At 37.8% G+C, this 27162-nt stretch overlaps 2 protein-coding genes and 1 long non-coding RNA gene across 4 annotated transcripts in view; 2 read left to right on the top strand and 1 right to left on the bottom strand.

Moving 5' to 3' along the window:
* Window positions 1–4393, top strand: part of LOC310723255 — a 28717-nt gene extending 24324 nt beyond the window's left edge. For both annotated transcript variants that reach the window (XR_014532624.1, XR_014532625.1), the window contains 2 exons: window positions 1614–1670; window positions 3538–4393. This is a non-coding gene — a long non-coding RNA (uncharacterized lncRNA). The remainder of the gene's footprint in view (window positions 1–1613; window positions 1671–3537) is intronic.
* Window positions 4394–18676: 14283 nt separating this feature from the next.
* Window positions 18677–24085, top strand: dipk2b (divergent protein kinase domain 2B). The gene is made up of 5 exons (XM_083536451.1): window positions 18677–19453; window positions 19822–20086; window positions 20314–20487; window positions 20979–21267; window positions 23384–24085. The coding sequence occupies exons 1-5, from the start codon at window positions 19056–19058 to the stop codon at window positions 23728–23730; spliced, it is 1473 nt and encodes a 490-aa protein (XP_083392577.1). The 5' UTR covers window positions 18677–19055; the 3' UTR covers window positions 23731–24085.
* The window catches only part of kdm6a (lysine (K)-specific demethylase 6A), a 40456-nt gene continuing 37102 nt past the window's right edge, over window positions 23809–27162 (bottom strand). The window contains exons 24-30 of the mRNA XM_083536398.1: window positions 27011–27159; window positions 26789–26903; window positions 26480–26667; window positions 26225–26366; window positions 25927–26053; window positions 25027–25197; window positions 23809–24896 (exon numbers count right to left, since the gene is read on the bottom strand). Of these exons, the coding sequence (XP_083392524.1) occupies window positions 24867–24896; window positions 25027–25197; window positions 25927–26053; window positions 26225–26366; window positions 26480–26667; window positions 26789–26903; window positions 27011–27159 (922 nt within the window). The 3' untranslated portion in view covers window positions 23809–24866. The remainder of the gene's footprint in view (window positions 24897–25026; window positions 25198–25926; window positions 26054–26224; window positions 26367–26479; window positions 26668–26788; window positions 26904–27010; window positions 27160–27162) is intronic.

The following is a 27162-nucleotide window of genomic DNA, read 5'->3' as shown; positions in this document are numbered from 1 at the left end:
TACATGGGGGCAGGAAACTGGCAGAAAAAATGGGGTCTTTAGAAAAAAATAAAAGATTTTAATCAGAATGTGAACAGTGGCTGACAGAGATATAGAAGTGTAGAGGTTTCTGGTATGGTTTCATAAGGAAAAATGTGTCTGGGCTGGTTGTGATTATGTCAGCAGGACTGCTGATTAGAGTGTGAAGGAAATATCATTTTTGGACAGTTTTCACCTCTTTCTAGCTGCAATGAACATTAATGAACACAGGGTTTGACAGGCGGTAGTTTGTGTTAGTGCATTAATTCATGAAGTATATGCTATCTTACCGTGTCATTTCAAGTAAAAAGAACCATAAGCTGAGTATCAGCCTCTCTCTTAAGTCTTGTTAATGGTGGACATCTATAAAAAATATACATATCATTTATGTGATTTTGTTCTGTGACACCAGTTGCCATTTTGTCAGACAAATTAGATGTTAAGCCATACTTTCTCCACAAATGTGTTTATTTACTTGTCTACCTGGTTATATCTGGCTTTATTGAGCTCACTGATTGGAAATTGCCTAATGTGAATTGCATAAGGTAGAATTGTAATTTAAGTGCAGTTCTATTGCAAATAACAAAAGTTGCATAAAAGTTGCATCATGTAACCCTAGCTTTGCACCCAAACAGGAACATGTTCACACAAACCCCTTTACTCATACTTACTCCTTTCCACTCCACTTGATGCCCCACCTACTCTGGTGGGTAAGGGCAATGATTCAGTTCCTGTTGGGTGGCAGACCACGTGGACAAAACTCTGGTCAGGGGCTCGGCTGTTGCTCAGAAGTGGATGTGGTCAGGCCCAGTCATCTCTCAAGCATCTTAGAGGAAACCCACATCAACTGTAACAGGCTGGGGCTCTAGGAATAGCCATACCAGCAAGGATATTACCCCCTCCCCAGTCTAAACCATGCCCTCCCATTTTTAGCCCTAAAGCTATGATAGTAAAAATAGTGAGGAGCAGCACCCAGAAAGCAAGCTGTAGATTTGCCAGATATCTACTCCACCATCAATAGATCCACTGCCAGCAAAGAAGTCATTACAGACAGTCAATACTATTAATAGTATTGCATAATTTGATCTTTCCAAATAGTTCATAGTATGCATTTATGAGGACTTGAACAGTTGGGGTTCTGGTAGTAAAAATGCAAATGTGTTTATGTATATATTATATATATTATATGTATTTATCTACAAATCCTTATGGCTTCAGCGTTGTTAAAATTCAGCACTATCAAAGTCTTCCACAAGGACTCCTTTTTGAAAAATCTAGCTTATTGTTTGCTTCTCAGTGGATCCTATTGTGGGGGAGGAGATGCTGGGAGGAAAAGGCTTTTGGTAATACAAACGTACCCATTCGCAATAAAGTATTGGTGGAGTATTGGTGAATTAGATTGAGCATCATCTACTGAACATGAAAGCTGACATGTTTCAAAATTTCCCAGATAGTCATTTTCTTATTTCTCAATACTGTCTACATAGCACTAAAAGGAAATCAACAAATAAATATGTGCCGGTAGTATTGATATTGTATTTAGAAATTGGGTTTTTCAGTATATTATACATCTATATATTTTTTCTTTCTTACAGGTTCGGAGGGTTCACATTCCAGTTTCATATGTGATTATGCCATCTTCTACCTCTTGGGTAAGAACAGTGAAACATTTTATATATTATATTATTTTTGTATTCTTTCTTTACCAATTTCTAGAACTTCTGTGGAAATTACATGCTTGAATCTAGTACAGACTTCAAATGTCGTTCATTCAATTATTGTTTAACCTTTTGTGTGTTTGTGTGTGTGTGTGTGTGTGTGTGTGTGTGTGTGTGTGTGTGTGTGTGTGTGCGTGGGGGTAAAATGTCATAAAGTTACAAAATAAAATTACAATCTAGTAATTTATGATTAGATATAACCACTAAACATTAAACTATACCACAGGTTTTTGAAGTAATTCGAAGACTATTGATTTGTTGGGTTTAATTCACTATGCACTTACTGTACAATCTAGGAAAGCAATTTAGAAATCGACTTATATAGGATAGCCCCCTGAAGCCCTTTAGCATTTTCTTTCTCCTTGTATTGTCTGCAACTCTCCTGAGGTAATCACTAGACCTGGAAGGTTATGAATGGAATGTTCCAAAATGTGCCTGATGGCTACAGATCATTACTGAGACTGTGGCTCACTCCTGGGGCATACAACAGTGTAGCAGCCAGAAGCAAATACCTCCCTAGAAAACATCAGGCTATGTTTTCCCCCCATTCCCCCACCACACACACGGAAAAGATCCAATTTGTTGATGTTTGGCACATATTTCAGCTGATAGCTCAAAGTGTTTTTTTATATGAGTATGGCTCGATCATTTCTCCTTTTAATAATGTGTATTGTAACTGTATATGTTGTGGTGGACAGTGTCTTAACACAGGTTTCACTCAGTCAACAATGCAATTTTTACATCAGCATTTCTAAAGTGACAACTCAGAAGTTCCCATTTCCTGTGCACTCAAAACAAGTTTGCCCTAGCACAGTGGTAATCTAATTATTAAAAACCCAGCCTTATAGCTATATTTGTGCAACTTATATGGTATCTCTTACTTTTGAATCTGTTTTTGCCATGTGGTATAAGTAGGTCACTGAGCGCCTTTAAACTTCGATCCTAAGAATTCGCTAGCCTCGGTTTTCTGGAGCCTGACAGTTAGCAGGGACATTGTTCTAGAATTTAGACAGGGGCACATGGGTGGGAACAGTTTCCATAACAGAGAAAAATTAGAGTCAAATGACCATCAGCTGGCCAAGAATGTTTGATCAAATGGTCACAAGGTCTAAGGTATGCTGAGCTGGAGCCATTAATGAGGATGTGGAGCTGTCTACATGATTCAGCTTGTCTTAAACTGTTTGAACAAAACCAGATTTTGGTACACCAAGTCAGGCATACTTTTTTCTTAAAGGTGTCCTGTCCAGGATGTAGTCCTACCAGTGTTCCTTGAATGGGTTCTGAACCCACCACAACCTTAAAGAGGATAAAGTGGTTGTTAAAGATGAATGAATGAATGAATGAATGAATGAATGGATTTACTGAATGTACTAGGAAATGTATGTTGGACATGCAAGGGGTAATTAGTGAGTAAGACTTCACCCACTGCTGGGTCCTAGGAGTCCTAGGGTTCAAAAACTTGGTATATTGTTTGGAATCATAGCCTTCACCAACTTTCACATACTCACTCACTTATGTTATCATATCTGAACAAAAGTATTACTGAAACAAAATGCTTTGTCTACCTGGTTAAGAGAAGTGCTTCATTCTTAAAAGAATCACAGCTTCTCTTTGTAGGCCTACTTATCTGCAGGCTAATGGGGATGAATAAGAGCTATTTGTAAGCCTTAACAGTGTGTTTAAAAATGCCCATCATGAAATTATCCTCCACCTACTGTTGTCCCTCTGTGCATGTTTGCATTAAGAAAGAATGGCTCTGTTCACAAATTCTAACCACCAAACCTTATCTCTTTTCTCTCAGTGAGCGAGGATGAACAGGCCCTGAAGATGATTTCGTTTTCCAACAAAGGCTGTTTTCTGTGCTATACTGGTTTGCTCATGAGCTGCTCAGTAGTCAGTGTAGATCCTGTGTTGCAATCAGCAGCTACATCTGGCTACTGGGTCTCTGATGGCATTTTGCGCTTCCTGTTGGCACATTCCATTCCAATTGTGTAGCATGTGGACTTTGTGTTGTCATTCAAAGAATAGCACTCTCTCTGTATTGGAAGGCTTTCCTGGCTCTCGTTATTTCATTTAACTGTCCAAAAGTGTTTCAGAATTTGACCTCTTCATACATCTTTATTAGTTTATTGTGTTTCTGGTTTATTGTTTCTCTAAATAATTTGACACACACTCTGCATGCAACAATGTTGTTGAAGCAACTAGAAATTATTTCAGACTTCTGTTTTGACATGGTGGTATTGTCCAATGAATGGATCAAGCCATTGTTTCTTGTCTGTCTGTTGAAGATGCAGTTTGAGTGATTTGATGACAAAGGACAAGGCAAGATGTCACATTCTTTGTGTGATTAGGCTGTCATAGTGGCTGGGTTTGTGTGAATGCTTTCAGTTGCTGACGGCTGAGAAATAATGAATGTGAATCTTTTGCACATGCAGAAGCCCATCACTTTGCGAGGGCGAATGATGACTTCTTTTGTGCTGTCCCGAACCTGGCATACAATGTAGATTTCTGTGTGGTACAATCTACAGCTACATTGTCTGCTGGGTTTCAGGCTGGCCAACAATGCTCATCAGTCCATTATATGAATAGGTAAGTAACCAACTCTTATTAATTGTTTAAAATAAATGTGAGAACACAATAAAAAGTAATGAAACATACACTGGAGTATTTCTCATTATTTCTTGGAGGATTCTATACAGGAAAGAGAATTCTATTTGAACACACATGGTTTCAGTGATGAAATTTGTAGGGCAACACACTCCTGACAGACTGTCAAAATTTTGCTAAGGACAAAAATAGAATCCTGCATATGACAACAGTGTGCTCTATCCTTATCACCATTATTAATCTGGAAGGTCCTTTTCCCAGAACACACACTGAGGCACTGTCTCTGTCTCTCTCTCACACACCAACTGAATGAAAAATCAGTGACAAAAAAAATAGCATTAATCTAAAAGTTGACACAAAACAATAATTTGCCCTCCATTTCCACCTCACTGGGAGTCTGTGGTATTTTCTAAATTATATAAAGGCTTACAGTCAAACATAGATGAAGTTCTCTACAAATACATGGATTCTTGAGTAGTCTAACTGAGACATTTACAGTATTGAGGCTTCCTAGAAGCACAGATCTGTTCTTCTCAGCAGCATTGTCTACATTTCATTTTCCAACTTTCAGTGCAATTATATCTGAATATAACATCCTTTCCACAATTTACATCCATCTTGTGAAATTGTATTTGTTTATAACATTACTAAGCAATAATGTGCTTTCAACGCAACCAATCAACAAAAACAATAAACAGAAAAAACATAACTAAATCTCAGTAAACACCTCGGCGCTTATGCTTCCCATTAGGTCCTAAACGAACACTGTTAATTTAGAAAACAGTATGGTACTAAGTGAAAGCTCTCTATCTGCAAGTGTATGTCGTATGTCATTCATTCTTTTGTGCTTTGAATTGGCCTATGCCTAGTGGTAGCCAGCACAAAGCCAGGACAGCAGGGTATGTGCTAATGAACGAGCCCAGGTGTTTCCAATGATGGCCCTTCCCTTCACTGTACTGTTTGGACAGAAGGAATGTAGAAGCAGTGCAGGTGGTCATGGTACAGGGCCCTCGATCAGCCCAGCCAGTGAATACTGGAATCGGTTCAATAAAAAGCATGAAAGAAAGGAGGACACAGTCACATCTGATCCATGGCTGAGGTGTTTCCTCTTACTGCTGCCTTACCCATGAGGTGCACATGGCTGTAAGGCTATGGGATTATTATTATTACTAATTAAATTCAGTATCCTCATTCAAAAAAACTGGTGTTTTTTAATTATAAAATGTATTTAATATTATAATATCTAATATATTTTCAGCTATTGATACTCATTCACAAATATTTGAATGACACAATTGCTGTTATTTTCTTTATTAAATAGAAAGGTTGTAGTTGTAAAACCCTTCCAAAATGTTTCTAACCACAAGTTTAGCCATGCCTTCTACTGAAAATAAGAATTTTCAAAGGAAGAGGCTGTCCAGTAAAGGCATTTCAGTAATGTAAACTTCTGAATGCCATGTAATAAGACTAAATCGCTCCTTTGATAACTTGTGAGGCAAGTGTTTTAAGATGACATCAGCGGGTGTCCTCCAGGGCACATTGGGACAGGGGTGGAATGCTAATTCACACTCTGCCAGGGTCTCTGTAAAGCCGACAGCAGGGATTGATAATAAGGCTCAGAGCAGAGGCCTGGCTTTTATCCTTAGCCCCTCCTTAGACACAGCAATACACATTTTAGGCCAAAGGTGAAGGTGGAGAGTGCTGGGCAGATCTCCAGCTCATTTACATCACCGATATCATGTGCACAGGAAATAGTTTGCCTCTGGCAAGTAGTGTTAGTGTTCCTATTACACACAGACATACACATCCAATCAAAACCGCCAAAGCTTTCAGTGGAAAACCAAAATGTACAAAGGCAAATACATACCTCACAAGCTAATACCAGATATCTCACAAAATTAAACAGTCACTGATAATATATTAATCACAGGCAACCCTGACCTTTTCTGCACAGCTAAGTAAATTTGCAGTAAAATGCGATGCAAAATTTGGCATGTGGAATTTATAGTCTAAAAATTTCTTTTTAAACATGTTTATATGCCACAAAATGCGTGGCCAAGAAAAGATGGAGTGAAGTGTCTACATCACGCAGTTCCATTTTATTTTTCAATTTTCCATGGCACACAAGAATGCTCAGAATGAAATCCCTCCCTAATGAGCACTTGCTTTAGTGTTGGATTCGACTTCAGTACCTGAGTGACTCATATTGAAGCACAGAACTGATATAAACCCCAAGTGCCAGGGGCAAATTACAAACTGACAATGAGAGTTTCTATATTTCTATTGCCCAGAGTCAAATCCATCTGCTCCACTGGGTGCCATAATGATTGGGCTCCATCATTGTAAGAGAGAACCAGTCTGGCTGGAGAGACATTTGGTGTGAAAAATACCTCACTCAAACTGTTCCACAAAATGAACCAATCATAGATATAAGCAAAATTTAGCAATAATAAATAATTTCTTGTCTATAATCAAGACAGCAGTCCCATTGAAGATTTGACTTTCTTATAGTATAAGGTTAAGGTTAATTTAAACCAAACCATTAAAAAAGAGCCATTTAACTATTACAATGGTTAAATATTTCAATTGACACTCTTACATAAACCTTTACATGGTGAGTGCACACCTTAGTCTGCAAGTATAAATGCTTCTTGAGAAACACAATACTAATTATGAAAGATCAACAACCGGAAGCTGGTTGTACTAGCACAGACAGACCAACATGATCATACCTGTTATATCCAGTTACCAAACTCTGTCATGAGTCACACTTCATGGCTTTGGGCAGAGAGATAGGCATTGGTGAGGCACTTTGGTACCTTCGGCAGCCCCTTGCGTGGGTAGGAGCACATTCTCAAAAAATTACTCAGTTTTTAGTCTACCTGTGGGGCCTCAATAGGTGATACACCCCATAAACAAACTGCAAGTCTTGTCCTGCTGTAGAATTGATGGTATTATCCTGTAGGCATCACTGGCTACCTCCCACTGAGTGTACAACACAATAGGCATGGGTTTGTCTCTTGACAACAGCAGGCTGTAGAATATCTCTGAGGGTGTATTACATAGGTTGGTGTGCAGGACTGTTATTTGATCCCAATTCTGTCTACTTCTGTAGGAATTATTAGTATTAGTCCCACACTCTGCCACAAATATTTTTTATTTGTATACACCCCTAATACATTCTACTAACCAATCTTACAGTATTTCCCCAAAAATATAAATGCATAGGTAATTTAAAGCATAGCAACCTGATCAGTTTAAAACACTAAAGACAAATGATTTCGGACAGTTAGTGTCCCATGAACACTGTACTGTGTCTAATAATTCCCCAGGGCAATTAATGTCATGGATGCACGTAATCCCAACATATGACAGTAAAAATAGTAAGTCACACCTGTGACAGGTTTTTTTTTTTGCTGTCCATAGGACCCTGATGCACACCTCTAATGTATGGTGTAAAAGAGTACAAACTGCAGCTCTACCTCTCGTAGACATGTCTTACAGTTTTGTATTACAATTTCTCTTCATTGAAACTAAGATGCCCAAACCTGCATCTGTATGACAATGCCCCTGTGCACAAAATAAGCCCCTAAGATATAACTGGAAAGACTCAAAGGTACTGCCCTGAACACCTAAAGACCTCCTCAAACATCAGTGCTTAGCCTACAATCCAATCAGCTATGTGTAAAAAAAAAAATATAAAGAAATATATATATATGAAGGTCGGGTGTCCACAAACTTGTGCATTTCTATTTATTGTGTAACAAACATGGTGTTTGGATTGTCATAGTGTCTCCCAGTTTTTATTAACTTTCTTTTACCACTTTATATTATTTCTACATTCCCTTCTCCCACTACAATCCAGTGACCAAGGTAAAATATTGGCTTCTTGCAGACACACTCATAGTGCTCTCTCATTTTGGACACATACAAACACATACAAACAAACACACACACACACACACACACACACACACACACACACACACACATGCGCATGCACGCACCCACACAGACACACAATGGCGGATACTTCATGCTTCCTCTTTCCCTCCCTTCCTTTCTACTCTCTCAGTGTTGTGAATCAAGGTGTAAGCTTTCCCATATTGCATCCTGCCAATGGCATGAAAGGAGGGAAACAGACTAACATGGATAATATGACAGCTCATCATTCATAACAATGACATAACAATAACAACATTAAATGAAGACAATGGTCCTGTTACTGCCTGCTGTTGACTTCACGTCCCTACCTCCTGAATGGAAATTTCCACTGTTACTACTATTACTATTTAGAGACTAGAGGCACTGGAAGATCGTATGACCACAAATTGCTAATCCTCCACAGATTCAGTATTTAGGTCAAAGGTTAAAGTTAATTAGGTCTTTAATTAGTGATGTTTTGCAATAGCCTATTTTGTTATGTTGTGGGTCTGAACGCAGTGTATAATTTTAAATAATTTTTTTAATTATGTTCAGTACATGTGACAAGGCAGAAGTGTCTCAGACATGACTACATACATTGTGGGAGGACAGAAAATGAATGTGTGTGCCTTGACTCTTGTAAGCAGAGTTGTAGGGATAATTCAAGCAATTACCTAGTAGTGAGTAAATGACTGGGACTGGCCAAGAAAATAATAATACTGGATTATAAACTATTCTTTTTTACATATGTTACTAGGATTTTGTAACTAAGGTGTGTCTTCTATTCAAGCATCCCAACACTATCTGAATTTAAATGTGAAAACTAATGTATTAGTGATACACTAATAAATCTTCACATTGATCTTTTCAGCCACATAATGTTACATAAAGTTTAGTGATTCCACACAAGCCAGATGGCACAGCCTCACACCAGAGGGCTGAGAGGGAGACGGTGAGTGTGAGGCTAACGGCCTGGCAGCCAATGGAGCACTGTGCCCTGCTTGGCAGTGGGTCTGAACACTTGTCTTGTGCCAGCACTCTTTCTGATGCCCACGGGTGCCCAAGCCCTGGCCAGGCAGCTGACATAGCTAAGCGCCGCCAAAGTCCTGACGAAGCGGAACAGCTCGACTGTCAGGGAGCATCTGACCCTGGCCATGAGCCATGTGACATGGGTTAGCCTCCCATTCATGGCCGGCACTGGACAGAAAGGAAACACTTGTGCAATAATGAGGAGGAGGGGAAAGAAGCCATCAATGATGTAGGGAGAAAAAGAGGAAGAGAGCATGACAGCAATGAACAGCACATGACACAAGGACCCTGTTCAGCTTCTTTAGTTTTTCTCTGCCCCACTCCTTCCTCCCACTGCTTTTCAAACTCTCTAGTGCCTTTGTTTATTGAATTATATTAGCAAGCACCTGATGTAAAAAAAATGTAGTCTAATGAGCTGGTTCATTTGGCAGCCTAATGGCTGTTCCAGTGGCATCTCCAGGCAGACTAATACTGGCTGGAAGAGAAAGTTAATGCTGCCCACGCTTGCTGCCCTTCTCCACCAAGGATCTTCTACTCCACAGCACAGAGTGATTTTAGAGTGAGTCCTTTTGTTTCGAGTAGCTTTAGAGTAAGACAGTTGCCTAGCGACTAGCCTACATTACATTGGCCTTCTGGATGAAGTGTGCTCTTGGGTTTGTGTGTATCTGAGAACGTGAGTATGAGCCGGAGTGTTAATCAACTGATTGCACTTTATCCAGCATGCCGGAAGTTTTTTGGGGCTCATCTTTTCTCTGTGTGGTCTCACTTACCACATACTGAGGTGGAGAATTGTCCACTGGACAATACAAGCACATCACTTAGACTGAGTCAATTATTTTCTTTCATTTATTCATTCATTCATTTTCAGCAACTACTTTGTCCAGATAAGAATTGTGTAGGGATCAATCCCACAGTGTAGTCATGTCTGAGACATTTCTGCCATGTCACATGTACTGAACATAATAAAAAGCACTTAGCACAAAGTGAAAATATACAACCAATGGGATACCTGTCCACTTCAGTATCTCAGTGGGTTACTGTTACACATCAAGAACAGGAGGCACCTGGTCTGAATGCTTAAGAGCTATGAGGGATGTTGACTTGCCAATCAACTACAACTCTTTAACATTTCTCTCTTTCCTCTGACAGCTGCCATTGTGCTCATGAACAATGCATTTAACCCCAAGTCGCACTCGGGGTCCTTGGTAGTGTGACATTTTGATATGATGGTTTATTTGAAATGTTCATTATACATTGTTAAGAATAAGGCTCTGAGGGTTTATCTCCACAAGATTATCTACAAACTTTAATTGTCAAGAGTCCATAGAGAACATAGCTGATAAATGATTCAACGCTCTAACATTCTTCTTGTGTAAACTTCAGCTTCTCTTTTTCTAAAGCTGTATATACAGAGTCTATTCAGATGCCACATGAAATATTTTCTTCTGCTTATAACATAATGCTTGAATATATATATATATATATATATATATATATATATATATATATATATATATATATATATATATATATATATATATATATATATATATATATATATAATATCCTGATTTCTTATTTTTTTGCATGTTTGTCACACTTTAATGTTTCAGATCATCAAACTATATTAAATATTAGTAAAAGATAACACAAGTGAACACAACATGCAGTTTTTAAATGAAGGTTGTTTTTTTTTATTGAGGGAAAACAAAATTTAAAACTGCATGGCCCTGTGTGAAAAAGTGTTTGCCCCCCTGTTTAAACTGTGGTTTATCACACCTGAGTTCAATTTCTCTAGCCACACCCAGTCCTGCCACACCTGTTCGCAATCAGGAAATCTCTTAAATAGGACAAAGTGAAGTAGACTAAAAGATCCTCAAAAGCTAGACATCATGCCGAGATCCAAAGAAATTTAGAAACGAATGAGAAAGAAAGTAATGGAGATCTATTAGTCTGGAAAAGGTTATAAAGCCATTTCTAAAGCTTTGGGACTCCGTGCGAACCACAGTGAGAGCCGTTATTCACAAATGGCAAAAACATGGAACAGTGTAGAACCTTCCCAGGAGTGGCCGGCCGACCAAAATTACCCCAAGAGCACAGCAACGACTCATCCGAAAGGTCACAAAAGACCCCAAAACAACATCCAAAAAACTGCAGGCCTCACTTGCTTCAGGTAAGGTCAGTGTTAATGACTCCACCATAAGAAAGAGACTGGGAAAAAATGGTCTGCATGGCAGAGTTTCGAGAAGAAAACCACTGCTGAGCAAAAAGAACATAAAGGCTGGTCTCAGTTTTGCCAGTAAACATCTTGGTGATACCAAAGACTTTTGGGAAAATACTCTGTGGACTGACAAGACAAAAGTGGAACTTTTTGGAAGGTGTGTGTCCCATTAGGTCTAGCTGAAGCAAACTTGGGTTCTGCAGCAGGACAATGATCCAAAACAAGTCCACCTTTGATTGGCTGAAGAAAAACAAAACCAAATGAAAACTTTGGAGTGGCCTAGTCAAAGTCCTGACCTGAATCCTATTGAGATGCTGTGGCATAACCTTAAAATGCTTAAAAACCCTTTAATGTGGCTGAATTACAACAATTCTGCATAGATGAGTGGATCAAAACTCCTCCACAGCGCTGTAACAGACACATTGCAAGTTATCGCAAACACTTGACTGCAGTTGTTGCTGCTCAGGGTGGCCCAACCAGTTATTAGGTTTAGGGGCAAACACCTTTTCACACAGGGTCATGTAGTTTTGGATTTTGTTTTCCCTCAATAATAAAAACCTTCATTTAATAACTGCATGTTGTGTTCACTTGTGTAATCTTTTCATAATATTTAAATTAGTTTGATGATCTTGAAAATTGAAAATTCAGGAAGGGGCAAACACTTTTTCAAAACAATGTGTGTGTGTGTGTGTGTGTGTGTGTGTGTGTGTGTGTGTGTGTGTGTGTGTGTGTGTGTGTGTATGTATATATATATATATATATATATATATATATATATATATATATATATATATATATATATATATATATATATATATATATATATATATATGACAACTGCTACACTATTGTCTGGTCTAAAAGTTACATTTTACATCTAGTTCAAGACTCCTGTGATATAATAGAGTAGTATTGTGTTAACCTGTGACATCTTAGTTGTTTTGAAGGTTCAGGTTCCTGTTGGATTAAAAGTTTTCTAGTACCCTGTCAGAGTATCAAAATCTGTTCCTTTTGTATATTTACTAATGCTTGTCAGACAGTACAAAATCTGGTATATATAGCAATTTACACCAATAAGTCACTTCCTCCAAGAGTGCTCTTTAAGTTCTCTTAAGGCACCACTTCTTTGGCAGTGCTGAATAAGCCTTAAAAAATTTAACATGGCTGAGTCACACTTCCTAGTGGATATGACAATGCTTCCTCTACAAAGCTGGACTGCCCTCCCCTCCCTACATTTTAAAATGTTAAATGGAAAGAGCATGGAAGAAGTGAGCAACGAGAGGACTTAGACGTGTAGTGAAAATATTGCTGGCAAAACTACATGGAAGGCAGAGGGACAGCAAGTCACTCCAGTGTGAGTCAAGCCAGGCCTGAATCATATATCCAGTGAAGGTGCACTGTGTTAGCTAGCCATGTGCAATATCAAGCTGGCTTGTTAGATCAATAAAATAAGTAATAGGTTGCTTTTGTTCTGCAGTAGTTACAATAAGAAACATTGCTGCATAATATGACATAGAGCAATTATTTAAATAATAATTTAACTGTAAAGCCGCACAGAGCGGAAAGTTCTACTCATGCTTTCTGGTGAATGAGCAAACACAGTGTTGCGTTGGACACATACACACACCTTTGTCAAATGTGCGGTAATATTTGACAAGTGTCACTTGTTAACAGTCAAATTTTTCAATCTTGGTTTTGTTGACATGCAAAGGCAAACCATTATAGACAATAGTACATGTCCACAGAATGACGCTGACACAGGGGACAAGCCTTCACTGGATCCAACCGATTGATGTCAATTCAGTCATAACTGAACTAACATCCAGTGGAAAACACGTCATTATCACAGGTTGAATGTATTTAACAAGACAAATGGAAACAAGCACAGCACCCACTGTTTTTCTCTGACAGTTATCACACATAGCTCTCTCTTTTATTGTGTATCTCACACAGCATTGTTTTACTTAAAGCTTAAAGCTTTACTTAAAGCTATTACTTTACCTGCATATGGCATGTTTGAAAAATGCTGAAAATGAGACTTATAATGAAAAAATGTGACCTTCCCAAAAAAAAAGAAAAATGTAACGTCTTCATTTTAAGAAAAAACTATTAATGAATCTCTCTGGGAACATCATGGAGGGAGGGAGTGAGTGAGAGATGAGTCATGGGCAGATATATTGTAGAGAAGCTAAAACCTGGATTTTACTTTCCTCCTTTCTCCAATAAGCCCTTCAGCAACGGGCAACTCTACGAGGAGGGTTGGAGCAGAGCGGCACTATAGGTTTCGGGGTGGATCTGGAGTGGGTGAGAGCACGCCGCGAGCTAAAGACATTCTAAAGATGTTCTGTCACCATGCCAACATTGCCACACTGATTCATCACACATGCACCTCTGCCCTAAACCTTCAACAAATCACATTATTTAACGTGTTGTCAACCCCCTAGTCTTTATAAAAGATATTCAAAACAACTTACACACTATTCTTTTCTCGGCCAGTGTGCTCACTTACAATCACAGATATTCAAGATCAGTATAGTGTACAAGGGTACATTCTACCTGGTTATATTTTCACAGTGTGGGTTGACTTTGTTCGCAATAAAGGCTAATAAACAGTGAAGGCAATACAAAAGGTTTTGAACTTGTAGCTTTACAGACTTTTTGATTACATATTTTTATATTGGACTCTGACTAATGCAATGATGTGACCTTTCACTTAGTTGGCTTTTACTCTGATCTTTCTGGAAAAAAAGTGCAAAGGAGAAACAGGAAAAGTTGTTATTCAATTTATCAGCAGACTATTATTAATTATACTAATTAAGAAATGATGTGTCTGACATTTGAATAAATATGTCTGATCATTTCCTTATTCTAAAAAAACTAACAAAAAAAACCTTAACAAAAAAAAAAAAAAAAAGAAAAAGAAAACAGTGATTTATTTCACAATAAATGTAAAGTAACCTAGCAATATTGCTCTATCGTATAGTTTCCAAAAAAAAAAAAAAACATAAATAGTGGTCATGAATGCTTTGGTTTGTTTGTTTGTTTGAAACCAAAAATCAATTACATAAACCGCATGCACTGCATGTGATCGATAAATATATGAATTTCTCCTGTCAAAGAACAAAATGATAAGGTCTATCATTCTGTGCAAGAGCATGGTGCGTGTTGGTGTGTATGTGCGTGCGCGCGTGTGTGTGCGTGCGTGCGTGCGTGTAGAGTTGTGGTTTTCCAACACTGCCATCGTGTGGTATTTATGTTATCACACTGAAGAGTTTGGTTATGTGAACCTTCGAAGAGATTTTTGTATCATGCTTGGAAGGCAGATGTGCTGTGATCCTCAATGCATTACTCACTGACCTACAAGCCCTGATGAACAACAACACTAGTTTTCACCTTGTTTCACTCAAAAAGCGCGTGTGCATGTGTGTGAATGTGTGTGTTCTTTGGCTGAAAGCTCAGTATAATCCAGTGTTTCCTGTGAGTCAGCTCATCAGCACGGACACTCACCCGGACTGGTATTCGGGGGAATTCTGTCCTCTCTAACGGCTCGGGCTTTAACAGTCTGTTTACAAAGCTGCCAGATGCCAGTTATTCCCCGTATCCGATATAAAACGGCCAAAACACACAGCCAAGCGCCCTGCGGCCTCCACACACACATCTTTATTTACACTGGAGTGTTATTTAACCTGTGGGTGTCAGTTAACCTATTAGCCCAGCGGTTGCTTCTTGAAAGAGATTTCCTTGAGTCACTCAGTCAATAAAGTTGGCTTCCTCCAGAGCCGGTACCTTCACCAACACGCCGGTGATTAATTCTCCGTGACTCATATGCCTCCGGAGTATTTTATCGTGTAATGTATATGATTTAGCAGTCACTCTGGCAGATCTGGTCTGGAATACAGTGTGCAGTGGACTAGTGCAGGCTAGTCTTCCTCTCCTGCTGGCTGTGCTAAAGATGCGTTTAAACACCTCCATAAACACCCACAGTAGGCAATGAAATTGAGAAATATCTCGTAAGACTTTGTAAGCAGCATGTTGAAGCTTGTGTTCGGGGTGAATTTGAATTATTCTGACACTGGGCATCCCAATCTAACCAGCTACCACAACTCAAACAGGACTGGTCAAACTGAAAGTCATATACAGTCACATACACAGTGAATTTCTTTCTTTGCATTGCCCAGCTTATTAGGAAGCTATGGTCAGCTGCTATTAAACATCCTCCCCTGAAGCAGAGAGGGTCAGGGCCTTGCTCAAGGGCCCAACAGTTGCAGCTTGGCAGTGCTTTCCCCAAGTGCCTTCCAATTAGTAGACCATTAAACTATATATCACATCATACACTATTATACAGATACACAGTGAGTGGGTGTTCTGATTATTGATTTTCTCAGTTAATAACATCTACAATGCAGCATTGATTACATTTCTAGCAGTGTTTATCAGCCAGCTGAGAGCGATTTGTTCAAACTGTAGTTTGGCAGTTGGAAGACAGTCAAACTTTTAAATGATCAAATTCATATGTGATGGATTGTGTTTGGGAAACAATAACGCAACACAATCTGCACTGAAGGTGGTGAAAATATGTTGCAGATTCTTTTTCTTTGAAGGTGTGTCATATGCTTTGGGTTTTCTGGGACATATAAAATAAAGGGGAAGTACAGTCCGAAAAGAAACTTTTTAACAGTTACTGAGTCATAGTCTTGAAACAATATTTTTTAGATCAAAATAATTATGGAATAAAAGTTTCTTTGTTTTCCAGCAAAAGCTCACATAACTCACCTCCCAAACACATAGATATCACTAGCCATTTTATATACCTGTAATGAAAGTTTTGTGCAAATAGACTTTAAAGCCAAAGAATTCTGATTTTAAAAAAAAATCTTAAATGCAGAGCAATAGATGATTCTTTTGCTGAACATCTGTTTGTTGAGGCATCGGAATAAAAATCCAGCGAATTTTATCTAGCACATCTGTATCTTTCACATAAGCAATCAATTTTATTTTTATGGACATTTTTATTCTTTAAAAAAAAATGAATTAAAATTTAAGATTTAAGTATTAAATTTTTTTTTTACTTTTAGAATTTTCTGTCTAAATATTTTACAATCAAAATGATATTTTAGATTATATTTCTTTATAGAATCCTGGTATTCTAAAGCAAAGTAGCAAAGTATCAGATTTGTTTTATCACAATTTTAAATATAAGATGTTGCATTAAGTGTTACTTATTTTTTTTTAATGTGGTAAGTAAAAAAGTCTATCTTGTTGATATTGGAATGAAAAACAGTAAGTAAATCTTCCAGCTTAATTTACTTTTATTTGCTACCAGTATATAATCCAGACAATATGTTTTTGTTCATCTTACTAGTCTATTAGTCTTCACATGGAATAACTGTGTAAGACGTTTGAAGCAAACGACTTCCCAAAATGAATGCATTTCCTCTATGGTGGTTTGATGACTTTGTCCCGGGAAACTTCCGAACATAATTACCTCCTGTATTTTTATTTCCTACCTTTAAATAACTCAATGTGTTTATACAAGGCCAGAATATATGTGAATCATATATATAAAAAAAAAGGTTTTAGAGCTCTATGAATCACCAGAATGACTAACAGCCTTCGAATATGTAATTTGCTGTAATAACGCACTCACCCAGCCCGACCTCTAGCGGCCACACTGGGTCATTACATAGAATCGCCTTCTGTACACTCACGGCTTCATCACGAGAAACATGTGGTTACGAGTATTGCTGATGAATCAGAGCAGCTCAATGTGCACTCTGTTATCCCCCCCTAATACAATCTAAAAAACCTTAGTATATGTCACTTGAGGGCCATTTCAACACATTTTCATTGTCTTTTATAAAATTTTCTGAATTTATAAATGAATGAATTCATTTACAAACCCGATTTCCAAAAAGTTGGGACACTGTACAAATTGTGAATAAAAAGGGAATGCAATAATTTACAAATCTCATAAACGTATATTTTATTCACAATAGAATAAAGATAACATATCAAATGTTAAAAGTTTTGAAATGTCATGCCAAATATTGGCTTATTTTGGATAACATGAAAGCTACACATTCCAAAAAAGTTGGAACAGGCAGCAATAAGAGGCCGAAAAATTAAATGTACATATAAGGAACATCTGGGGGACCAATTTGCAACTTATAACTTATTTGATTTTAAATCATTTTTTCCCCTTAAAAAAATGAATTTTCTCAGTTTAAACATTTAATGTCATCCATGTTGTATTCTGAATAAAATATTGAAATTTGAAACTTCCACATCATTGCATTCTGTTTTTATTCACAATTTGTTGTGTCCCAACTTTTTTGGAATCGGGTTTGTACTTAAAGCTTTACATTTTGGTGCCTATGTGAATATTTCAGTATGTAATATCAAGTGAACAATACACTAAATAGCCAAGGTATATGGACACCTGATTATCACAATCATAAACGAGCCTTCCCCAAGAATATTGCTACAAAATTGAAAGTGCACACTTTCCCTTCACTGAAACAAATAGGTGGAGGTCAAACCTGTTCCAGGAAGATGGTGCTCTACACAAACAGCTCTATTAAGAAATGATTTGCCATGGTTGGTGTAGAAGAGCTCGAACTGCCTGCAAACAGCACTGATCTTAAACATACTGAACACCATTGAGACAATGAACTGAAATGCTGACTAACACTCAGACCTCCACACCCAACACCCCTGACCTCAGTAATGAATCCCCATAGCCATTCTCCCAAATCTAGTGAAAAGCCTTCCCAGAAGAGTGGAGGTTATTTTAGCAGCACAGAGGTAATAAATGTGGACTGAGATTGAGATATAAAAAAATATAAAAATAAAAAAAATTCAACAAGGATGCAAAAAAACACGGATGCAATAGTCAGATATCTATAAACCTTTCCTAAAATAGTTTATTTGATCACATGAGCAAATTAATAAATTATTTTTGAAAATCCAAAATAAGAATAAATAAATCCTGTAGAATCACAAATGAAGAAATTGGGTCAGTTTAATGCATTCACACATTCATCTTTATTATTTATTTTTTTTCCTGACCAGGATCATTATAAAGTTGAAGCCTATCACAGGAACACTGGTCATGAGACATGAAAACACACAACAAATGAGATAGTGTAAGTGATCCATCTACTGAAGCGTTTTTGGGAGGTGGCAGGAAACTTATGTGGACACAAAGTGAACATAAATTCCCCAAAAACAGCAAAGTGTGAAAGACTAACATTTAAAAATGCACCTTGGAATTAAAAATAAATAAACTGTGAAAACTTTACATAGTACCATAATAAGTGATTGTATACCAGAGACCTGGGTAACATGTACGTTTCTGAACTAAAGTTTTGGATTAATAAAAACTTTAAAAGACAGACAAGAACAGGTTTCTTGTCTTCCCCGAATATCAATTATTCAGACTCATTTATCTGTTGCATAAAAAAATTGCACAAAACTACACTGTTTATCTTGGGTCATATATAGCCCAGGGTCCATTTATCGACAGAGGAAAGGTCTCCATGACGACAATGGTTATCAGTATCCTCCATGTGTTTCCTGTGGAGGTGTGGCATTGTGTAGCAGTGGTCATGCAGATATTGTTCTCTCAGTATAGCGGCCACAGATCTAAAGATCTTAAACTCTGTAGTCTGGTGTTTTTCTCGAGCTGCTGGAGATCTGTACACAATGTTGGGATGGCAGTGAGGAGTCTCTTGTCCATGGCCTTTGCAGAATCGATGGGAAGAGTATGGTGGCATGGTTGGTTCCTGTACATGGGACTGCCTTTGGTGGTCCTAGATCCTTCACCTGTACCATCACAAGGATCCAACAGTTTTACAAGAAGCTTCCTGGGTCTGGATAAATGCAATGCCTGCGTGGGCACTTCTATATGCAAGAAGCTTTATAAAGAGCAAATAAGGTAAGGTGGTGAGTGAGTTTAAAAAGGCTATATTTTAAATGTGCTATTTCTTTCTTTTTCCAGACATATACTTTACAGTTCACACAGCAGAAAAACAATATAGACCGAGTGTTCACATAACCATTAAATCCACAACATAGAAATAAAGGGTTTAAACACAATTATGAAGAGTTGTGATTCCGAAGTAAACTTTGTTTATCTTAGTAGATTTCATGTTAATTGTATATTAAACTATTTTTTTTTTCATCAATGGTTGCAAACATCCTCCAAATATAAAGAATTGAGGACAAAAATTGGCAAATAATTTGCTTAAAAAACTGAAATAACAATTATCTAAAAGATTGGAAATACGCTTGGCTTCACACCAGGTTTGAAAGGTGGCTGGATCCTCAACTGCACTTTTCCTCAGATAACAGGACATCTTATGAGGCAATTTATACAGATGATTCGGAAACCTGGCGGCCCGTAGTGCTGTCACGCATGGTTTCCCCCGACCTGCACCAGCTGGCTGACGAAAGCATATGCATCTCAGCAGGCAAAAGGAAATCCTGTAGCATTGAGGCAGTTCTGAGAGCAACCCCACGTTTCCAGAACTTGGCCAACTCTAATATCCTGTTACACAGTATGGTGCAGGTCTGTTTCTATGCAGTTCTAAGCTTTACACAATTTACCTAATAATTTACAGCTGTCAGTTAAGATACTTCACTGCTTTATTCCTCTTTATAGACTTTTCAAGTATATTAATCATTCCTATTTTCACAATGACTTACATTGGCATTGATGTTGGTGCAGCTAATTTTATTTTTTATTTTACAAATCCTAAAGAGACTGTTGCATTGTATGTTGACCTCTGTTATAAGGGTCTGGTCAGTCCAATGCTGCGCTGCCCATCTCAGAGGCTGCTGAATCGAATTGTGCGCCGCTACTTTGAGGTGGCTGATGTGGGCAGTGTGCAAATGAAGCACTTCACCACAAAGGACAAGCTCAGACTACTCTACACAATGGCTGTCAATCAACAGCCTCTTATACTGCAGGTATAAAACAAAATGGTCACAGTTTCTATGCTCATTGCGCATAGTAAGCATATTAAAAATATATAATTTTGTGAGCATGGTGGTGTCTACTTATTCTTAATGGTTAACGTATAAGAGAAAATGGTTACCAATTCAAATGTTCTGTCCACAATTCACAGAAACCTGTACACCTTTTGATTAGTCAGTGCATATTAAATTCCTTCACTTATATATTTATAGCTGTGTAGTATCCATTATGCTCTTAACAGGAAAGGTGCTATCTGGCACCCTAAATAACTCATTTGATCCCTCTAAGGTAACCCCATCAGCTGATGGTTTTCTTTTCAGAAAAAAGAAAATCCACATAGAAGCATTTTAAAATGCTGGTATTAAACTTACATAACCCTTCGAACATTTTGAAATATAACAAAGTGACTCACTTGAGTAGGCTCTCTTTTGTGAAACATTTCTAAGCAGCTTCTTTCTCCCCCACCCCTACTGTGTTGCTCTAGATGTTTCCAGGCAATGAGGGTTGGCCCTTCCCGCGCTATCACGGTTCCTGTGGCAGGCTGATGGTGTGGGCAGGCTGCAGACCCCTGAGAAGCCTGTACCAATCAGCGTTGGCACACAGATCTGATGCTGCCTACCAGATCCTCCACATCACCCAGAGCTTGACCTCCAATAGCCTCCACTTCCGCCTTTACTACACCAGCGTTTCAGAGGACATATTTGGCATAGCGGAGGATGGAAGGCTTCTCATCATGGATGCCAGCACAATTGGGATCATTGATCTGCAGGAGGGTGAGGGATTTTAAATGAATAGGTACAATAATGCAAGCATTGGCAAAGTGGGCTCTCCAATTAGCAGATTGACAGAAAACAAAACTAGATTAGTGTGTGACCACATGCAGCTACGTGCGCACATTATATATGCGCGTGTGTGTGTGTATTAGGGGTGTAACGGTAGACCAAATTCAGGTCGGTACTTACCTCGGTTTTTTTAAGTCACGGTTCGGTTCAATTTCGGTACGGTTAAGAAGAGAAAATGCCAAAACATAAAATTGCTTGTCGTTTATTATTAACACAGTTTATTATTATTATTATTATTATCATCAACATTTGTGAACCTCAATAGTTTAAATTTTTTAAACAATTGTAAATAAAATGCCACTTGGTTAAATAATGCATAAAATAAAATTTTATAAAAAAATAAAATAAATGCAGTTCACTTTATTATATGATTAAATTTAATTTATTAAAGTGGCACAAATTAAATTGATTACATAAAATAAAACAAATTTAATAATCTAATTAAATTGTTTACATTTGTTAGACACTATTTGAGTAACAGATGTGTAAGTGTGTGTAATTTACATTTAATTTTCTAAACACATGTTCTACTGAACTGATCTACTTGTTTCAGCACACTTTAACAAATGTCTTCATTCCTTCCATCCTTCATTCATTCACTCCCTCGATTTGTGGAACTGTTAGGATTTTCTGTGTTTAAGAGAAATATTTAAAGCTGAACTACTCACTCCATACTGGAAACAACAATTGGTTTGCACGTGCATCAAAAAAGACTAAAGAATACGTAGCGCTAAGCATTAGCCGCTAACCAATGACTAAAAAAACTTGCAGCTTACCATGTTTCTGAGAAAACTCAGATTTGCCTTCAGTACGAAATGTACGGTACGAGTACCGTTACACCCCATTTATATTTGTTTTATATTTATGAATATTTTATATTAAATATACATACACACTTGAGAGCGAGCGAGAAAATGTATATATAACAGTATATACACAGACACACAGCGTTTATTGTCTAAATTAATAGCAATAAAAGTTTGTACACCCCAAATAGAAACAGTTTTAACATGTTCAAATTGTCTATCTTGTGTGAGCACCACTGATATCTAACACTGCTTTAATCCTGGAATTCACCAGAGCTGCACAGGTTGTCTCTTCCACTGATCCATAATGACATCACAGAGCTGCTGGATGTTAGACACATGGCGCTTCTTTACCTTCCGCTTGAGGTTGCCCAACAGGGTTCACGTCTATAGACAATTGTCCACTCAATCACCTTCCTCAGAAAGGCAATTGTGATCTTAGCGGTGTGTTTGGGGTAATGATGTTGGGAAACTCCCGTTGCTCTTGGAGAGGTTGTCTTCAGCAAACTGCATGCAGGCTTTCTTGTAAGGTAGCTTCAGTAGAGGCTTCCTTCTGGGATGACGGCCATGCAAACCAATTTGTTGCAGTGTGCGGCATATGGTGCTGCACACTGAAATATAATGCAATGCTGGCATCAGTCCGTTTTTGAAACAAGTTTTTGCATTTGACGCAAAGCACAAGGACTCAACTTCTTTGACTGACCCTTGCGAAAGTCTGTTCCGAGTGGAACCAGTCTTGGAGAACCTTTGTAGGACCCGGGCTACTGTACTGTAACTCAGATCCAGGGCGTTAGTGATCATCTGATAGGCCATCTTTGTGGAGAGCAACAATTCTAATTCTCAAATCTTGAGTTCTTTGCCATGAGGTGCCATGTTGAACATCTAGGTCAGCATGAGAGAATTGTTCTCAAATCACCAAATTTTAACTGCTCTTATACAAGATACACAAATTTGTATGGTCCTGTCAATCAAATAAAAACATGAACATGACAAGGACATGTTGCTTTGCATGATTACACAATATAAAAGTTATTTTCACTTAGGGTGTACTTACTTTTGTCAGCTACTTTGACAATAATGGCTGTATGTTATTTTCATATGACAGTAAATCTGTACTGCTATACAAGTGAGAGAGAAAAAGATGTAGCACATCTAATGTGTTCAGACCTTCTGCACTATTCATAACAGTATACATTTTATGATTAATATGCACAAATGTAATAACCACATACCTTCTGTAGGATTCCACACTGAAGCAGACCAACACAACAACCACACAGATGTGTTCTCATGTCTGAGCGGTTCCTGCATAAGAACTCCTCCCTGTGAAAGCATTCGTCCCACTCAAAGCTTTGCCTTGCTCTGTAGACACGTTCTTCCCAAACTGCTCACTTCTACAGATGCTAAAGAGTCTGGACTGCCCAGTATAGCAATCACAGAACTGACTATATGTGCAGACCAAGCACAGTCAGATCAGAGGATACACAAAGCTGTTCAAATTCTTAAAGAGACATTACAGCACCTCAGGCCTTGCAGTATCAATTATGGATACAGGTATCCTGAATGCAGGTATAGTGCCAAGTTCTAGAGCATCAGAAATCCCAATGTTGTCAGGACTATGCACTGCGTAGGTTTCATGCATCACAGATTATACACACAAGTCACATTTCAATTAAAACTGTTTAATAACTCAAACACCTGTCAAAGAATTTGACAGTGTTTTCCGTACATTTCTTTACGAAACAGTTTAATCCATGTATAGAAAACATAAGAGAAATGGTAAAACAACGCTGCTCCATAAAATTTAATGGTATGTACTCTCAAAAAATAACAGCATTCCATCAACAAATATTTTCAAGCAATAAATACACATTTATAAATAGTGTAAATTTACAAGATTAGAAACATAACAAAAAAGTACAAATTAAATTTTACTCATTAGCCATGTGCAACCCATGTTTCTTTGTGACTTGGCTGTTTTTCCCTTACTATATATATATATATATATATATATATATATATATATATATATATATATATATATATATATATATATATATATATATATATATATTAGACTAACATATAAACTGATAAAAAAATGAATTACCTTCACATTATAATTCTCTTTTTTCAATTTCATTGCCTAAAGAAATTTAAGAAAGACCAGCTACCCTAGGACTCATTTAGTACAGAAAGAAATTCAAGGACCTATGGTCATGTTTCACCCCATACATAAATCACTTAAGAAAGGAAAGAAATTCATCGGATTCAAAACAAAAGAATAGAAAGAAAAAGAAAGAAAGACATCAGTAGTTTGAGTGATTTTGCCAGTTGTAATTTATATATATATATATATATATATATATATATATATATATATATATATATATATATATATATATATATATATAAAATGAATGAATAAAAAATTATTTTTCACTGATTTATCCTTTGTATATAGTTTGCCTTTTCCATCTAAGAAGTGGTGCTGAGCCAGTCAAAACAGTCCGAGAATAGATTGAAGAGGTGCCCACTGTCTGCTCCAGACCAGTGGGGTTGACTCTCTGTATTTGGGTTGCATAGACAAACAGTTTAGAACCAGCAGCCTTGTGCTATTTGCTACAGAAACCAGTGGTGTGGAACTGGGTCACTACTCCTGAATATCAGAAAGAGTTAGGTTGCGTTCCAGGGGTTTATCCTCAGAACTTGTTAATGTTAATGTCATGATGTAGAGGAAGGCAGAGGTGAAGCCTGTTGAGCAAAAATTCAAACGAATTAGCCAGAGTTACTTACAGCATATACGACTTAGAACAAACCACATACTAGAAGAGTCATGAAAGGCACAATGAATATATATGAATGAATTAAAACAGTGACTCACTAATGTGAACTGGTCATAGACTTGCATGAGATCCTCCACCTTATACTGTTCCAAAACTACAAAGTTGTCCAGGTTTGGACTGCCTCGACGAGCACAGTCCTGACAATGCACCACGTACGTTTTCCGCGAATTGCTCTCACTGGTGACAAACAGTAGGTCAAAGACCTCAACCTAAAAAGAGAACAATCAAAAAAAACAAAACAAACAAAAAAAAAAAAAACAGGATTTATAAAAACATACCTAGTTTAAAGCTGCACTGAAATGAGTGTAGATGAACACCCAGACTTTTGTATGAACAAATTATGCAAATCTGCTCAAACTCACTTACTCCTGTCAGATGGGAATTTTATGTACAGATACACCAAAAGGGAAATTGATAAATAAGGAACTTGTTGACTGAATTTGCAAATGATTGTGTTACAACTATGACTTTGACCGTATGCATTTTTGCTGAATAAGGAGTACTTATAAAGGAGTACTGGTAATTTAGAGCCTCCTGGTGGTGCAAGTTGGAACTGAAATCTATGGTTATTGTTTACATCTGCTCGTAATAAAAAAAAAAATCTACATAGAAACAGTTCAGAATCTGAGCTGGGGGAAAACAGTGAGCAATGTCTCGATCTAAAAGGAAGCAATATATTATTGTCTTAAGATATTTGGTCTCCTAATTAAATGCATTGTGAAGTGGTTTAGAGACTGCTGGCTGTGCGAGATTCAAGAGAATGTCTGTGTGGTGATTGATCAAATACCAAGCAAGTGCACCTCACAAACTTTTGCAAATAGTCATTCTAATAAAAAAATATATAGCCAATACCACTGTCTAAAAGATCTACTGGAAATAATTACATACATTCATAAATGGTAGGTCAGTAATGTAGACATGAGTAGCACCGCCCTTACCTCACAAATGCTACAGTAGTGTGCTGGCTCATCCTTGGTCCTCCCATGCCACACTAACTCTCTGCCTGCAGCTATCAGAGCCTCCCTGAGCATCTGACACTGCTTCAGTGTCTTCAGCAAACAGTACCTGCCACCAGGGAAAACCACATGATCATAATTACCACAATTAATCAGTGTTTCATTGTATAAACTCACATGAAACAAGCTAAAAACTTCATGATTATTCAACAATGCTAATAAAAGGTTGTATGATAATTATATGCTCTTGGCACAGTGTTTGCACATCAGGCTGACTCACTTGATCATCTCAAAAAGCTTGTGGTCCGATACTTTAATGTTTCTGGCCAAGTTCCAAGAGAGGTGAATCATGGGAACAATGGATTTGACACTCTGGAGTTTGTTCCACTCGTAGCGCTCCACTGCCAACTTGTACTGATGTGCTGAAGTAAAAGAGGGAAATCATGCTTTTGTTATTGACAAAAGACAATTTGCATTTTTAGTTTGTGACCTCCATATTTTATAATCAGAGTACACAAAAATCTTTAATAGTTACCGGTGAGAGGGCCTACATTCCAAGCAACATTATTGCACCAGCCAATGGCCTGCACCCAGTGTACTGAACCTGCGTTAAGCCACACCAGGTCTCCTGGTCTCTGGATGAAGCGATACACTGGCACATTAGCTTCATACAAGTCTTCCAGGTTGGGCCACCATGAGCCCATCAGGAAATTTATGTTATTCCTACATAATTAAGAAACAATTTGCAGAGAGGTCAATAGACAATATATGGCATATAACAGTGTATGACATTTCTACATAAAACAATAACAGGGTAATCAGAGTGACAGTTTTACTAACTTACTTCTCACAATAGTCATTCAAAACACCCCAGTATGACTCGGGCACCGCAAACCACTCACAGTCTCCTGGGCCAATGTTAATATTGACAGAACAAAAGTTGTTGTTTTCTTGATGACCTGAACCAAAATACCCAAAGTGTATTAACATTTGAAAAACACGTGTCACATGAGACACATATGACATCAGTCACTTGCACAGGTGGTGTGTGCGTGCGTGTGCAGACCTGGAGTCCTGCTGCCTGGAACTTTCATGTAAAGCTGGACAGTATTCATGCCCAGGATGGTATGGCCCACATGAGTGAGCAGATTCCCTGCAGAAACAACACGAGCAAATGCAGGCAGCTTACTCAATTCAGCCAGCTGCAGTTTCCACCTG

The sequence above is a fragment of the Silurus aristotelis genome, assembly GCF_946808225.1.
Source record: "Silurus aristotelis genome assembly, chromosome: 3".
NCBI lineage: Eukaryota > Metazoa > Chordata > Actinopteri > Siluriformes > Siluridae > Silurus > Silurus aristotelis.
Note: the sequence above shows the minus strand (reverse complement) of the source record. Positions and strands in the feature narration are given on the sequence as shown.